This window comes from Chanos chanos, chromosome 2, assembly GCF_902362185.1.
Source record: "Chanos chanos chromosome 2, fChaCha1.1, whole genome shotgun sequence".
Lineage (NCBI taxonomy): Eukaryota > Metazoa > Chordata > Actinopteri > Gonorynchiformes > Chanidae > Chanos > Chanos chanos.
In genome coordinates, this window is record NC_044496.1 from 31,836,229 (window position 1) to 31,852,663 (window position 16,435).

The window sequence follows — 16,435 nt, forward strand, 5'->3', positions numbered from 1 at the left end:
GTCAGTGTCCGCCATGTTTTTAAAATTTTTTGTCAGTTGAAAATCACCGCGTTGCTTCATGGGATGCAGTACCCGACGAAGTGAGCTCCGGTTGTACACTAAATTTTCGCCAGAGTAGTACATCATCCGGGTAACTGTCGTGTACTGCAAAATTTTTATTTTTCACGTACTGCATACTACTTAGGCTACTAATTTTACGTCAAAATTAGTATGCGAGTAGTATGTAGTATGCCTGTCGGACACGGCCGTGGATTGCTTTGGTTACAGGATCTAGTATTTTGTATATAGTTAAGTCTGCTTCTTGTTTTCGTAATTTTCTTTCTAATAATTTCATTGATTTGCTTCCAGCTGCATAATATTTCTGTTTCAGGAACACGAGCTTCCTCTGTATTTCTTGGGTGTACAGGTTATCAATCTCATGTTTTAATTTTTTAATTTCTTGGCTAATATTTTGTCCGCCCCGCTGATTATGTTGCTGTTGTAGTTCTTTTAATTGTGACTGTAGTACACTGAGCTTCTGTTGCCTTGTTTTTTTCATTAAAGAAGAAACTGCAATAATCTTCCCCCTCCACACTGCTTTACCTGCATCCCAAAGAATAGGCAGAGACACCTCACCATTATCATTCTGTTCCGTGTACAACTTAATCTCTGTCTTAATGTTTTCCTTAACTTGGGGGTTATTCAGTAAATCTGAGTTAAATCTGAGTGGATTTCAGTCCGCGATTTAAACGAAAGGAAATAAATATTGGGGCATGATTTGAAAGATCTACCACAATCAGCTATTCTATGCCTATCTCTTTTAAAGACGAAAAATAATCTTTTCAAGAGTAAACCACATGTGAGTGGGAATAATGAGTGTAGTCCATGCCTGTGGGAAAAATTCCCTCCATACATCTATATAATCCCATTATCCTGCATCAAATACTTAATTTGTTTAACTAAATACAGTAGGTATTGGTTATCTGGTTTTGAAGAGTCTAATTTAGGGTTAAGATGTACATTCAGATCGCCTCCACAAATAAGTATGCCCTGGGTTTCAGGTGCCATCAAATTAAAGATTTTTTTGAAAACACTGCAGTCACTTCCATGTGGGGCATATATATTTTAAAATACTCTTCAGTCCCCTCTATTTTACCCCTTATCAAAATAAACCTCCCTTCTTTATCTTTGATATCTGACATATGTTCATAATTTACAATACTAGAAATTAAAATGGCCACTCCTTGTCTATGGCCTGATTTATGTGATGAATTTTTTTTTTAAAACCTAACTTATTCAATTTAACATGCTCTACATCAGAGAGATGAGTTTCCTGTAAAGATGCTATATGGGCTTTATCTCTTTTCAATTTAGTAAGAATTTGAGTTTGTTTGACAGGACTGAGAACTCTGTTTACATTTCGAGATATTATTTTGAATTGATCTAGTCTACTCCGTTGCATAACCGTGATGTCTGTTGTTGATTCACACCTCAAATAAATTATATTTATCAGTATCTCCCTTGTTGCTTTACAGAACTGCGACTTGTAACATTTAAATGAACGAAAAAAACTTAACAAGAAAAGATAATATCCAAATGAACTTGTGACTTCCACATTGGTCCCCTGGTTGCGGAGCATAACAGAATTCGGATGACAAAAGAGCTCTGGAGGGTATGCCTCCCTCTCTCACTGGAGAAAGCGTAGTGGAGGGCCCTCAGAAAGCAACATTGCTTGCAAAACCAGTCCCTGTTTCCATTTCCATTTGAACCAAAATATTGCACTTTATAGTTTGTGGAACTTTTCCTCATTTATAATCAAAACAACATACCTGACCTAAAGTTCTCAAGTACATCAGTTACAACGGTTCATTATTTCAGTCAGGATTCATCTGAAAGAGGCAGTCTTCTAAAGGATTGCAGTCTCTCTTTGTAAGTTGATCGCATGTGCAATTTTCCACATCCGATCTATCCGCTTAACGTCTTCCAAGTCAGTCGCTGTATTCTGATAGTGAGTCTGCTTCCTCCACAGAGTTATACGTCTACATTCCATCACTGTAACTCACTCTGAGTCTTGTAGGGAAGAGAGACCTGAAGGGAATTTGGTTAACTTTCAAAATGCTCTTTGCCTCTGTATATTTTTTGCGGCCCCTTAGGTTATCCGGCGCACAATCATGGTCAATGCTGATTTTTTTCCCTTGCCAGTTAAGGCTTTTTTTGCCCATGCCAACCTCAGAGTTTCTTCCTTCGTTTTATAGCTCATGAATTTGATGACTATTGATCTGGGTCTCTTGATGCCTGTCGGTTTAGGGACTAAGGCTCGGTGTGCTCGTTCTATTTGGAGGTAGATAGAACACTCGAGTTCAAGTTGTGACTTCAGTAGCTCCTCTAGAAATCTCGACATTGTATTGTCCTCTGAGCCCTCCGGTACCCCAAAGATCCTGATACTCTGGCGCCTAGACCGGCTCTCTTGGTCATTCAGCCTGCTACTGAGTTGCTCCTGAATCTGTACCAACTCTGTGATTACGGCCTCCACATTCTGAACCTGTGTTTCTTCCCCTTCGATACGTCCTTCTGCTTCTTCAAGTCTCCTGTTAGATTTATTTATTTCAGCGTTTATGTCGTTGAATTGCCTCTGGTTGTCTTGTCTAAACTCTCTAATTTCACTTAGAATATTTTTGAGGCTAGCTTTCCCCATGTCAATCAGACCTATGTCTTTGATACTAACACTAGTTTCTTGTGAGTTAGCATTACTATTTTGGTCTTCTGTTTCGTTAAAATCAGGTCAGTTTGTGCTTTTCTTCTGTTTTCCCCTTGTTTCCATAATCATCCCATGGCTACTCATGTCAAAATTTAACCAATTAAAAAGACTATTAAAAGTTTCGGGGATATACTTCAAATCTTGTTGGGAGAGAGCCTCGCTTATACCGCCATTCGCTGGTCTGCTCAACCGGAAGTCCCAGATCTGTTTTTCTTGCACGTCTGCGTGGGGGCAAACCACAGTCTGAGGTCACATGGTACCATTCTCTCATTGATTTTGCACTTTGTGATGCATACCCCCTGAAACAATTAAGATTGATTAACATTTTAATGATTACGCAGGCTTAGACATTAATCTTCATAAAAATATGTTCTAATGCTTAAGTCCTTCATTTATGTTACACATTACTAATCAGACAGCTTACCCTCACAAGTGACTGGCTGGCTGACAACCTCTGTGCCCCACTCATCTCCTGAGACTGGGGGTCATAGAGAAACACGTTGCATCCAGGTTAATAAGTGGATGTTCCCTGTATTTTGGGGATTATTGCTGCCATGTCCAGCCAGGGACATACTGGAAGACGGCACAGAAGTTTTTGCATAGTAACTTGTACTGTTTCCAGTGATCACACTGGCATGATGACAAGTTGTCCTCTATCCCAAATGCCCATTGATAAGACTTGCCCTCATGTGTCTCCTTCCTCACACTGAAAATGCTGTCACTCAGATGAACCACATGTCTCTCAGAGAGAGAGCTGTCCATGCGACTCATGATGTGCTGCACAAGGTTTGTGGGTCTATCCCACAGGAATGGAGGGACATTGGCATTATATCGTCTGTACAACGATGATGACCTCACGTTACCTTCAGTGCACCTGAGTGTGAAACAATGTTGTTATGCTAACATATGAATTGTATACTGAAGCGCATTGTCTACAGATTAACACTTAGAAATAACATTAATAACATAACAAATGGTTAACTTACTTCCGTTGCAGTTCTGGGATATATGTGTGCACCACAATCTCCAGCATTTCTGACAATATACTGTCCTTGTAGCTCTCCAGGTACTTGTGCTTGAACGACTCATTCTGACGTTCAATGCCGTTGTTTGTTGTGATGGCTATATTCAGTATCTCTGCCTTAAAGACAGCAACCCATTTATTGAATAAATAAAACAAGTAAATTAAATAAAAATCAACAATTAATACAATTTATTACCAAGCAATTCAGTACAATTACACCATCATGAGATCACAAAGTGCTATGGATGAATTCCTGACTCTTACCAATCCTTGCCTTTCCCTGTCCTTGCAGGAGCTTGCTATGCTTACCCTTACCTCTGACAACCAGGTGTCTAAAAACCAGTTCTGAAAAGCATGGTCTTCTTTCCAGTTTGGGCTGTCCATCAGGGCTTTCACTGCCTCCTCATACTGCTCAGTGGTGTCTGCTCTGGCAGTTGCCCTCATCTTTGCAAGAGCATCCTCTTTGTTCGACACTTGATTGTCCTGCTTCCGTATCCCTTCTCCCCATGCCTTCTCTCTATGAAAGTTGCATAGCAGTGCGTTGGTCCTTGCAGAGAGAAAGAAAAAAAAAAAAGATATTTATATTTATATTTATATACGAGCACTACATTAAGGTAGATAAAAAGAATAAAAAATATGCAACACCATACCCTCAAACACAGATTCAACAGCCTTGATTTCAACAATGCTGTCATCAACCACAAAGTGGGCTGGCTTCCAGTCTGTGTTCCAACATTTGAACACCTCCAAACCCTCTTTGATGGCAAACCCACTCAGATGGAACTTGTGTAGCAGCACGCCATTTTTGAAGCAAGGCCCGCAACAGATACAAGTAGATGCTGTCATTCAGTTTTTACATTTTCACAATAACAATTCATGAAGTACAACAGTGCCTCCCACCTCCAGGTTCACCCAATCAATTTTGGAGTACTGAGTCTGGTCCCTGGCCCTAGCCGTTATATTTCTCAGATCCTCCTGTGGGGGGAAATAATGGCATCTGGAGAGGGGAGGTGGGCTGGTTCCCCTAAAAAGCTTAGCTCTTAGAAACTGAGCAAGATGCTGCTTCACATCACTGACCTTCCTCAGACCCTGCTTTGTGGGCTCTGCTACTCGCTGCTCTACTCTTACATCCACAGGCTTGCGAATTGATGCTTCATTTAAAAGTATCATAGTTGAAGCTTCATATCAAAGTATCATGTTTCACACTCCATAATATTGTATTTTAATAAATGTGCATTATGTTTTAGTACTTTATAAGCAGATTATTGTGTGGTGATTGTTTTATTACCGTTTCTCCCATTGCATGCCCAGCATGCGCACTTGGCTATGTGACAGCATAGCCAGTATCCCATACAATTGGATCTCTCTCCAAGGCCCTTCTCAGCATCTTGGAGCCTATCTTTTTACTCCTTTCCCTATTGTCAATCACCTAGCATGTATGTATATAGAAATCATAATAGTGATCATGTACAGAAATCCATGCTAAGACAATTTAACATTAGATGATATCCCGCACTGCATGTGGTTGAGTCTGGGTAATCTCTTGATCCCACGCCCAATCTTTCTACTTTTAATTTTCTGTTTACTCTTGACTATCCTAGCTCAATAAAATATCTAAAAAAGAGGGAAAACTAAGTATGTCCAGATTATTTTGTAGGCCCTATCACATCACTGCAGCAGTACAATTTATTAGACCAACCTTGAATTTAGGGAATGTTGCAATCTTATTGATTGATCTGGTGGCTGGGCATCCCACCTTTTTTGTGTCTTGCCAAAGAGATCTCTAGCTGCCAAAACTGTGGTCCACCATCTGCATAATGTAAGGGAAATTGTAAAGGAATTGAAGAATTGTTTGTGCTTAATTCATTTACATTTACGTTCTGTGCATACAGTCTTTACTAAGATCAGTTAACGTTGGTAGACTGTCTATGAACACTCAAGGCTGACATTGGAAAGTATGTGAAGGTGTAGGCAACACAGGTAAAGGAGACAAATGGATACTGCACAGAGGCTGACGTATTCCCATTTTATGAGTACCAGTTGTTCATTGTTGTCCATGTTTTCTATGTGAAAATATAGGACGAATCAGTACATTTCTAAATTAATTACATAGACCTAGATATTTCATAGTGCCTCGGAATGTGCTTACTCTCGTGCATGTCAAGTCTGTGTGTGTGTCATGCGTACACAGAGTAAACTCACCATCGTTTTAGCCTTTTCCTCGGCATACTTCTGCTTCTGGGTTAAGGCGAGGTCCTTGCCTTGATGGCAGGCAAGCCTTTTAGATCCCACAAACATAAATAGGATCCGAGTGAATTCAGTGGCTGGCATCCCAGAACCGCCACCCCATTGCCAGTAGACCCGGTTCGTGGGTAAAGGTTGCCAATCTGTATAACGAAGTGTTGGGGTAGTTACTCAGAGTAATTAGTTATGTTACAAATTACTTCTTTAAACTGTAATGGAATTACTTTACTTGTTACTCCTTTTGAAAAGTAATTACATTACACTGCTCATTACTTTGTATTTTATGTGGTAAATTGGGGAGTTTGTAGTTATAGACAGTAACTCAGAATCAAAGACAAACATCATAGTCGTTTCATTACTTTATATCCAATGCAACAGCCAGGTGCAAAGTATTAACACAGTTAAAGGCATAACTTCTCAGCCTTTAATTAGACAACAGTGTAGTCAATACTGGTTGGAATAGTCTACACAGTAAAAATGATACATCATACAGTGCCCAACTATGGGTAGTCTCTGAGGTAGCTAGTAATACGTTTCAGTATCATCATCAGCTGACAGCTGCGTTATCTGTATTTTGTGATTAAACGTAATATTAATGCTCTCCATATTATTGTCCTGCTTGGCTACACTGTTTTTTTTTGGGTTTCCGCAAATGTAGCAGACCTTGCTAGCTAGCTAACTAACCAGTTGTCGGTCTTGTCCCATTTAACAGGAGCTCCTGTTGATTATTTCCTTAATCAACTATCTCTCCTTAGTGACAGTGGGTAGTCATAGTATATCAACACAATTGAGGTGAACAGGTGCATTGTGTCACAGCTGCTTCTATGATCATGTATACACTGATAATAAATAACACCACTTGACCTTGTGACAAGCAAATTTATCAATTTTTTCTCATCACATTTTCCTTAATCAACTTATTCACTGATTCACCCACAACAGTAACGTTAGTTACCTCACTTTTAGCCAATTCTCCTCAGAAACCCTTTGGTTGGCTTTGCTTTCTAGCTAGCAATCATTTGTTCACTGTTAATTTCTTTACCTTTATCATTGTAATTGCGGTCCACAGAAAAAATAATAAACTTTGTCTGCGACTCCTCTGCCACTCCTTTAATAAAAGAGTGTAGATCGATGGAGTTGTTTAATTGTGCCTTTTTGACATTTGAGTTGCCATTCGCATGAGTATTTTAAAATCTCTGTCAGATACGGTGAGAATATCAGCTGTGATACAGATACAGCTGGAGCGTCAGCAGTTGCCTAACAACGTAACAACTAATCACAGCAGAGTGTCCCTCCTGCCGATCCAATCTAACACCAACTTTATTTCAGTGTCTTTGTGAGTGTCCGCATTGCTATGCAACTAACACGTTTCAAGTGGTTTACCATATTCGATGTTGTTGAATGATAAGTGAATTCTTGCATATAGAGTTTGGATTTAACTTTGTCAGATTTGCCCTTCAAAAGTTTGAAATGCCGCCATACGTGAGACTTCTTCTGAGACATGGTTATAGCCAGTGGGGTCTCTGGCGCGGAAAGTCTGGTGGGGCACAATAAAGTCTGTATTGGCAGCACCCGACTTGTCAGTGAAACTACACACAAACCTGCTCACTCAATGAATCCAAACAAACACACATATTAACGTAATACAGCACAGGACTTAGTGGAAGTGGACACAGGGATGTCAGTGGCCAGAGTATCAACGGCACTTGGTCTCATACAACCAGTTTTCTTGTAATACTACATCACGGTACAAATCTTAAGTTACCAAGCTATATGCCGTGGCAGAAACTTTCTTTCAAGTAATGACACTCCGTTCATTCTTTTTTGGTAACCCAACATTTATTGAACAATAGCAATACTCAAGCAGTAACATATTTAAGTTAATGATAGGGCAGAAGGGAGGTACATCATTCACGCAGACAATTACATTCACGGTACATGGATGACATTACACTAGCACAAGAATTAACAACACTACACAAAGATGAAGATGAACAATACACATACACTTCTGCTGTATGTGTATTCCTACAAGAGGGAAATATAATTGAACAATACACATACACTTCTGCTGTATGTGTATTCCTACAAGAGGGAAATATAATTGAACAATTACGAACTGGGGCTAACAACAGTCCATCGCACCAAGGCTGGGAAGCCCCGTCCATCTACTCCCGACACTCTACAATCATTGTGGTCTGCAACTGTAACACATCCAAAGCAACATTTCAGAGCAGGGAAACTCACTGCTTTCCTTAACCTACAGCCAAAATAACACGCCACGTAATAATGCAAAATGGACTCACCAGTGACTTTCGCTGCTTGAAAAGAAAAGATGCACGACAACCTTTCATCTGGGCAAACTTGTCAATAACTTTTCTGTCGAAGTCCACCAATCCATGAATGAATTCATTTTCAATTGATAGCATTGAGCAGTGGTGTAGTGTGTAGTAATTATGATTTTTAGCAGCAACACTGTTTCGTGTAAGGCATCCTGAAGGTTGTTTTCGTGAATTAACTGAAGCAGAGACAGTGTATTTCCCACAGGCAACTCAGAGTGATCGTACAGGGACTTCAACTCAGTTTCTAGCTTAACTTTATTTGCTACTGGCCAAATTTTGATTGCACATTCAGGTTCAGCACTGGGAAATGATTTGACAAACTTGCTGAAGAGTGTACAGTTGAAGTTGTAGAAGTTGTGCAGCGATAAGGTGGTCGCTTTGGCAAAATCTCTCCTCTACCTGCGCTACCACAGTGTCACAAGCCTCCTTTATTACAGCAGCAGTATTTAGTTTTCTCCATTTAGTCCCAGTGTTTGCTCTCTCCTCAGCTATTACATCCGCTCTCTCTCTCAGTCAACCCACGCTGTTTTTGAAGCTTTCCATTGCACGGTTGATTGTGGTTGCATCTACATCTCGTTTTTGCAGTATGTTATACAGAATGTCAACTTCTGGCATAAGCTTGTAGAAAAACTGCAAAACTGTGGAAATTTCTCATCCTCCAGATGCATGGAGAGGCCGTAGGCTTAACGTATGGTAACACTGCCCCATCCCGGTTCAGTACGTATCTTATCTAGACAGTCTTTGATATCCACACAGTTCTCTCAAACAGCATTCACTGTTCTGCTTTTGAAATTCCATCGAGTAGTCTCTGCTAGTGTGGCTGTTCTCTTTGGTGAACTGGAAAAAAAATGGCGAAAAGCAGATAAATCTACAAAGAACACTTTCAAATCAGATTTTCTTGCTGAGCACACCTGCTGCAGGGTGAGGTTTAGCTGGTGTGTGTAACAATGCACAAGTTGTGTATTCGGATAAAACTCTTTCATCAGTGTCTGAACTCCACTGATGCGCCCACTCATCACCGCCGCACCATCATAGGTTTGCGCTATTAATTTATCCATACGGCATAATGGCTCGAGGGTGTCTTTTATAGCATTGGCAAGACCAGAAGCTGTTTTGTCCCTCACCTCACTGAATCTCCAAAATCTCTCTTTCACTGTCGTTCCATTCATGTAGCGTAGCACAATTACCATCTGCGATTTGCAGAACACGTCTGTTGTCTCGTCTGCTTGAACAGCAACGAAAGGAGCCTCTGACACCTGCTTGGCAACCTCCTTCTGGTATACAATGAACATGCACTATAGAAATTCATTTTGAATAGTGGCTGAGGTGCCTTTTAAGTATCACTGTGAATCGTAATGTTGTCTAAGTCTAGAATTCCCCTCACACATTGTCTCAAAAATGCTCTGCTAGAATATAAAAATATATTTATTATTCCGCTTATTTATAATTCCCCAACTGAGCTGTTATCCCTGTGTATTTTTGTAAGTTTCTATCTGTTCTATCCTGTTGTTAAAACAACAACGACTGCTTTACTTGAAGAATCTTAGACTGATGGGTCTCCCACCGATGATTCGACTGGTCGACTTTCAGAGGGCAGCCCCACATAGTACTATAATGTTTAGTCATTTTTAAAGATCAGTTTTATCCTTCTTTATCTGTGCTTCCTATCCTGGCATGTTGTGTGTTATCTTTCTGGATTTATGACATCCTTTCAGAAGTAAAGACTCACCTCCCTTTACTATCTCACACACACAGGCCTTGCCATCTGCACACACTCATGGCCTGCACTGGAGCACTGGGCTCATCTCTCTGTCTCTTTGTCTCCTGTGCATTGTCATAATCCTGAGGGGTTTCTTTACATATAAGCACATATCTCCTGATATTGTCACACTGTGTGTGTATGTGTGCGTGTGTGTGCGCATGTGTGACGGAGCGGTCTTAGGCAAAGAGGCAGCAGGAGTCAAGTTGGTGGTTAGTGGCTGATCACCCAGTGAATTTATTTATGTGCCAACAAACAGGGAAAATTGAAGAAAAAGGAAAAACCAAACCAAATTAATAAAGTATATACACCATTGACAGAATTCCTGCAGGGGGAAACAAGACATAAATACTGCATCGGCTTTCTCAATTATTTCCTTACTCAAGTATAGAATTCACACACCTACTCACAACCCAAGTCTAAACCAAAATGGAAGGCTTTTATAGTTTAAAACAGGATATGATGTAAGTGCACTTTGCGGGACTTTTATAGTAAAATGCCTAAGCCTGTGACATACGGGTTTCCTTTTCATCATTTTGGCGATTTTCACACCGGGAAACATCAAACAGTTAGACAACAGAACTTACATTTAACAATCACACAGCTTACATTCAACATTTATGTAAGGACAACACAACATAACATAGTAGTTTAAACAGTAACATGGAGATAGTGGAATATGACAAAGTGAATTGTTGGCCAACTTAATCAATAGAGTTATGGAATATTTTGACTGCTAACGTTAATCTCTCTTTCTGATTCTTTTCACAACAGTAAACGGAGACATCGGACTAGACATGTTAATAATTAACCGTTAACTGACAACATTAACGGACCATTAACCGACAACAAGGATTTTGACCGATTAATACAGTTAAACGGTTTTAAAAAACATGTGTACACACACACACACACACACACACAAAAATATATATATAAATATATATATATATATATATTATATTATATATTCTTCTTCTTATTATTATTATGTTATATTATATTATTATATTATTATATATCTATTTTTTTTCTATATTCCCCCCCCCCCCCCCCTTGGACATCGGTGGGGACATGTGAGTTGGTATTCTCCACCACGAGTCTCACAGTCAACAGACTGCGCACCAGACTAACCCCACAGAATGTCAACCTATTGCTATTTCTGACTAAAAACTAGTAGACAAGCTGTCCGCTATGCTGAGGACTGGGGTATGCCTGGCTTGTTTATTTTATTTTGAGGTCTGAAAATGTGACCACCAGTTTCTGTTTTGTTAACCTGTTGGTTGTTTTCATTAATTAGCTGAGAGCGGAGGAGGAGGTTTTTGTTATAGTGCTCTCAGCGCTGGAGGATTAAACGTGTGTTTTCGTTTTGTTGAACTGTTTATACATTAGAAAGTCTGGCTATTATCTGCTACTTATTTTAAGTTATAGGCTATTATGCCGGTGACACACATGTAAAAATAAAACCCATCTTATGAAAAAAACAAACAGACAAACTAAAAAACATTCGTTTTACTGATATTTTTAATGGGTCACTGACAATCGTCCATTCTAAATAGTACATCTTGTCGGTTATGGCTGTTAATGGTCGGTTAACGAGCGTGGGTTATCGGTCAGAAAAAAATGTCAAAATAAGCATCCCTACATCGGACATCACATACACAACAAAATCACAATGACAGTGATCAGTAAAGATTTGGCATTTAATCTGATAAGAGTTTGTACTTAGTCCATGTTATGGTCTGAATATGTATGCTTGTGTGTGTTAACCCGTCCTTATGTGCAAACAGTTTATTCGTACAAACAGTCAATACATGACGGAGAATAAATCTGTCAAAGCGTGTGTGTGCGTGTGCGCATGTGCGTGTGCGGGGGCAATGATTTCTTCCATCCTTCTGGAGAGTGCAAAGGCCCTAGGAGCTATCACGCCTGCTTCTTCCATCACTAAAACTCTGTCCCATCTGTGTTACATGTCACTGAGTGACATTCAGTTCTATTAGTGTAACATGTCACTGAGTGACATTCTGTTCCATCAGTGTAACATGTCACTGAGTGGCATTCCGATCTATCACCGTAACCTGTCCCTGAGAGACATTCTGTTCTATCACTGTGACATTTCACTGTGTGGTATTCAGTCCCATCATTGTGACATCATCAGGCATTCAGTCCCATCACAGTGACATATCACTAAGTGACATTCAGTTCTATCACTGTAATGTAGACCAGGAGTGTGCATGTGCCCTATTAGACTGCACTAGGAATGAGGAGAACATGAGAAGTATGTGACTGTTTCAGCCTGTGCTGACCGGTGACTCTATCGCCTCTCTGTCACTGCTCTATCATTGCTCCGTCACTGCTGTGCTCTCGCTAGGATTTTGAAAGAGGTTTAAAGCTTGTTCTAGGTTACTCAGGGAGTGTGTGATTGTGTGAGTTTGATATATATGTATATATATAGTTTAACGGTAACGCGCCATCAAGATGGCTGTCGTTCTCTGAGCTCTTCCTTAAATTTAACTTGTTCATTTATTCACACTATTTTATGCAAGAACACTATAATTTTGAACGTTATGATCACCTACAATAGGCAGACTTTGGTCGACATCAGATCTACAAAGAATACGCATTTTATAGCCAAAAATTATTCAACAGACTCAGCGGGCTTCCATTTGTTTAGATTTAAATTGTTTAGCCTACCTGCTACACCTTGTAAACGGAGCTGGAGAAGGAAGCGGGGCAAAAGAGCTGGAGCACTTGTCAGGCAGAGACAACAGTAACAACGAGAAAACCCGTCGCCCTCTTCGAAGTATCCTTCTAACGGTTCATTTTCATTATAATGAACATCATAATGTTAAGAGTATATATATATAGATAATGTTAAGAGTATGTACTATGTATATAGCTGGTAGTGACATTTTTCCCATTAGTGTACTTTCACGCCCACGTAGCTCATTTCAGTCTAGAGTCAAACAGACCATATTTTGTTGCAATTTAGTTCCGATTCAACTGACTCCCTCCTCCTATATGATTACTGTAAGTCCGGTGATGCTGAAGTTTGGTTTTATCAATATCAGATCGCTTTCACCAAAGGCGTTGCTTGTTAGCGGCCTGATCAGCCTTGGCATGATGGGTTTGTGTGAAACTTGGTTAAAGCCAGACGTTTTTCTCCCTTTAAATGAAGCTTCACTCCCTAACTATTCCTGTTCCTATTCTGCTAGGGCAGCAAAGCAAGGTGGGGGTGTAGCTCTAATCTATAATACTAAATTTTCTCCTAACACCCTCATTTTCCCTTATTTTGACTCTTTTGAGTTGCTCTTCGTGAAGCAATCCGGTACTGCCTCATCTTTTCTCATAGCAGTGCTCTATCGTCCCCTCGGGCCCTCAATTACTAGATGAGTTTTCTGAATTTATCTCTGTTATTCTTACTTGAGTGGATAAAATCCTGATACTGGGGGACTTAAATATGCACATCAATAACAATTCTGATTCACTTAATAAAGCTTTTACAGCTATCATAGACACTTTTGGCTTTAACCAATATATCTACGAACCAACTCATTTCAGTGGCAACACTTTAGATCTTATTCTAGCTCGTGGACTAGATATCTCTGACGTTGTCGTCTCTCCTTACTCCACTGCCCTCTCAGACCATTTTCTTAATTCTTTCCAAGTAACTCAGGTTTTTTGACGGTGGAGTGGGTGGCCGCCTTGTGTCCCAGAGTGCCATCATGTCCGTATTACCTTTTAGCTCTCCCTTTTAACTATGCTGTAATAGCTAGTCTTGCTGGAGTCCCTGCCTGCACTCGGCACACGATGTATATTTTCCCTTAACCATTATGTGGAAATGAACATATAACAATGTCTCTCTCTCTCTCTCTCTCTCTCTCTGTCGAGCCACACATGCTACTCACCACACATGTTACTCCTGAGATACCACTGATCCTGACTTCTCCTGCCCTCTGGACTCATCCATCCTGGTGTTATCATCTTTCATCCCTCTGTCAGCCTCCTGTCAGCATCGCCATCCCCTTTGTTCATGCTCTAATTTACTTGCAATTGTAACTGCCTGCTGGGTCAGCACCTATTGCACACCTGTCTGGCCAAGGAGGGGTCTCCTCTCTCTGTGGTCCCTCTCAAGATTTCTCCCATTTTCCCCTCCCATTGGGTTTTTGGGGAGTTTTTTCTTGCCCGCCATGAGGATTAGGTCAGGGGGTGCCGTCCTGTTTAGATTTTGACTGTTGTGGCCTGTAAAGCCCTTTGAGACTGTAAACAGTGATATTGGGCTCTAGCCCAATAAACTTGAATTGGGCTAGAGCCCAATAAACTAATAAACTTGAAACTTGAACTCTTCCGTTTACTCCAGTTGTCTCTACCGTGGTTCGTAGCTGCCGTCGCATTAATGCTTCCACCACTGCTGTGCTCGCTGATCTGCTTCCTACTGCTCTCAACTCTTTCAATTATCAACAAAGATTTTTGAACAACTTCACGGACAGCATAAATTCTACCCTTCGTAATGTACTAGATACGGTAGCACCATTCACTGTAAAAAATAAGCGTAAACACTTAACACCTTGGTTTAATAATGAAACCAGCGCGCTGAAGCAGGTGTGTAGGAAATTGGAAAGAAACTGGCAGGCAACCAAACTAGAGGTTTTCCGCCTCGCATGGCACGACAGCCTGATAGATTATAAACGCGCTCTCTACACAGCCAAATCCGGGTATTACTCGAAAATAATTCATGTTAACAAAAATAACCCCAGGTTCCTTTATATACAGTATCTAAACTTACCCAGAATCACTCCCCTCAATCTAGCCTTTTAATGCAAACGATTTTGTTGAATTTTTCTCGCAAAAAATAGACTTAATTCGTTGTAATTTTAAAATTGATTTATCAAATCAGACTGCCTGCACGCTCCATTACTGCACCTAAGATTAGTCAGGATGTGCACCCTTTAACTCAATTTAACCCTATCTCTCTAGACGCGCTGTCCAAATTGGTGCACTCTGCTAAACCAGCTTCTTGCCTCCTTGATCCCCTACCTGCTAAACTTTACATAGAGCTTTTCTCGGTTCTCGGCCCAACAATCTTAAACACTCTAAATATGTCACTTAAGTCTGGTGTTTTACCCTCCGCTATTAAAACAGCCGTGATCAGGCCTTTACTTAAAAAACCGAACCTTGACCCCGAAGCATTAAATAATTATAGGCCAATCTCTAATCTCCTGTTTCTTTCAAAAATACTTGAAAAAATTGTAGCTGCTCAGCTGATAGCCCATATGTCCTCTAACAGTCTGTTTGAAATATTTCAGTCAGGCTTCAGGTGTTTTCACTCTACTGAAACCGCGCTAGAGTAACTAATGATCTTTTTTTAGCCATATGTTCATTAACTAGACCTTTAAACAGGCACATATCTGTATGTGTGCATGTGCTGGTGCTGCACTGAGTAAACCTATAACATTTTTTTACTGTTTTAATTCATATGTAACTGTGTGTGGAAATGTTTGGAGTTAAGGCAGGGCACTGCCATAGGCAAACTCAGTTTTGTCATCTGATGTTTAAATAATCTATGATTTAGTATGTCCTTCATTACTCATCAGGTTTTCTTCAGTTTGGTCCAAAACTAAAGCATCTGGAATGTTGCATAATAGGCCTGTGTTGTCATGGTGATATACTTGGCTTATGTTAATGGAGAGCTCTTAGTGTCTGATTTTAAGGTAAAGATTCAAAAACGACTCAGAGGCAATGTGGCAGTGTGCTACTCAGAGTCAGTGTCTCAGAGGCAGTGATTCAGAGGCAGCGACTCAGAGTGACTCAGAGGCAGTGAATCAGGCAGTGGTTCAGAAAGAGTGATTCAGTCTCGCACTCAGAGGTAGAGACTCTCATGAAAGTTAACAGAATTGCAAGGTCAGAGCTGCATTGTTGTTAGTGACTTCACAACATTTGGGTATTTTTTCTTTCCAGAACTTCCGTATGGCTGGGAGAAAATTGATGACCCTATTTACGGCAGCTACTATGTTGAGTAAGCTCATATCTTCACTGTTTGCTCTTCACTCTACACTTGACAGTGTTAATGACAAGTTTATGACTTTTTATAAAGGTCCATTGTTCTGAATGAGAAATAGTGACTAACTATACAGAGACACTTAGCTGTTACATACACAAGTGATTTACATATACAGACAAAAATTCTCTTTCATACACCCTGCTGCTCACACAGAAACACTTAAAAAATGTTTAATGTTCCTCGTCATGAGTTGGCCAGTGCTTATGTATGTGTTTGGGGAATGACATTTAGATTGCAACTGATACTTTGTTGAAGTCTAAAACTATGA

At 40.2% G+C, this 16,435-nt stretch overlaps 1 protein-coding gene across 1 annotated transcript in view; it reads left to right on the forward strand.

Annotated features, from left to right (window-relative positions):
• magi2b (membrane associated guanylate kinase, WW and PDZ domain containing 2b) overlaps window positions 1-16,435 on the forward strand; it is a 117,734-nt gene that overhangs the window by 74,911 nt on the left and 26,388 nt on the right. Inside the window, exon 7 of the mRNA XM_030794276.1 lies at window positions 16,065-16,122. Within this exon, the coding sequence (XP_030650136.1) occupies window positions 16,065-16,122 (58 nt within the window). The remainder of the gene's footprint in view (window positions 1-16,064; window positions 16,123-16,435) is intronic.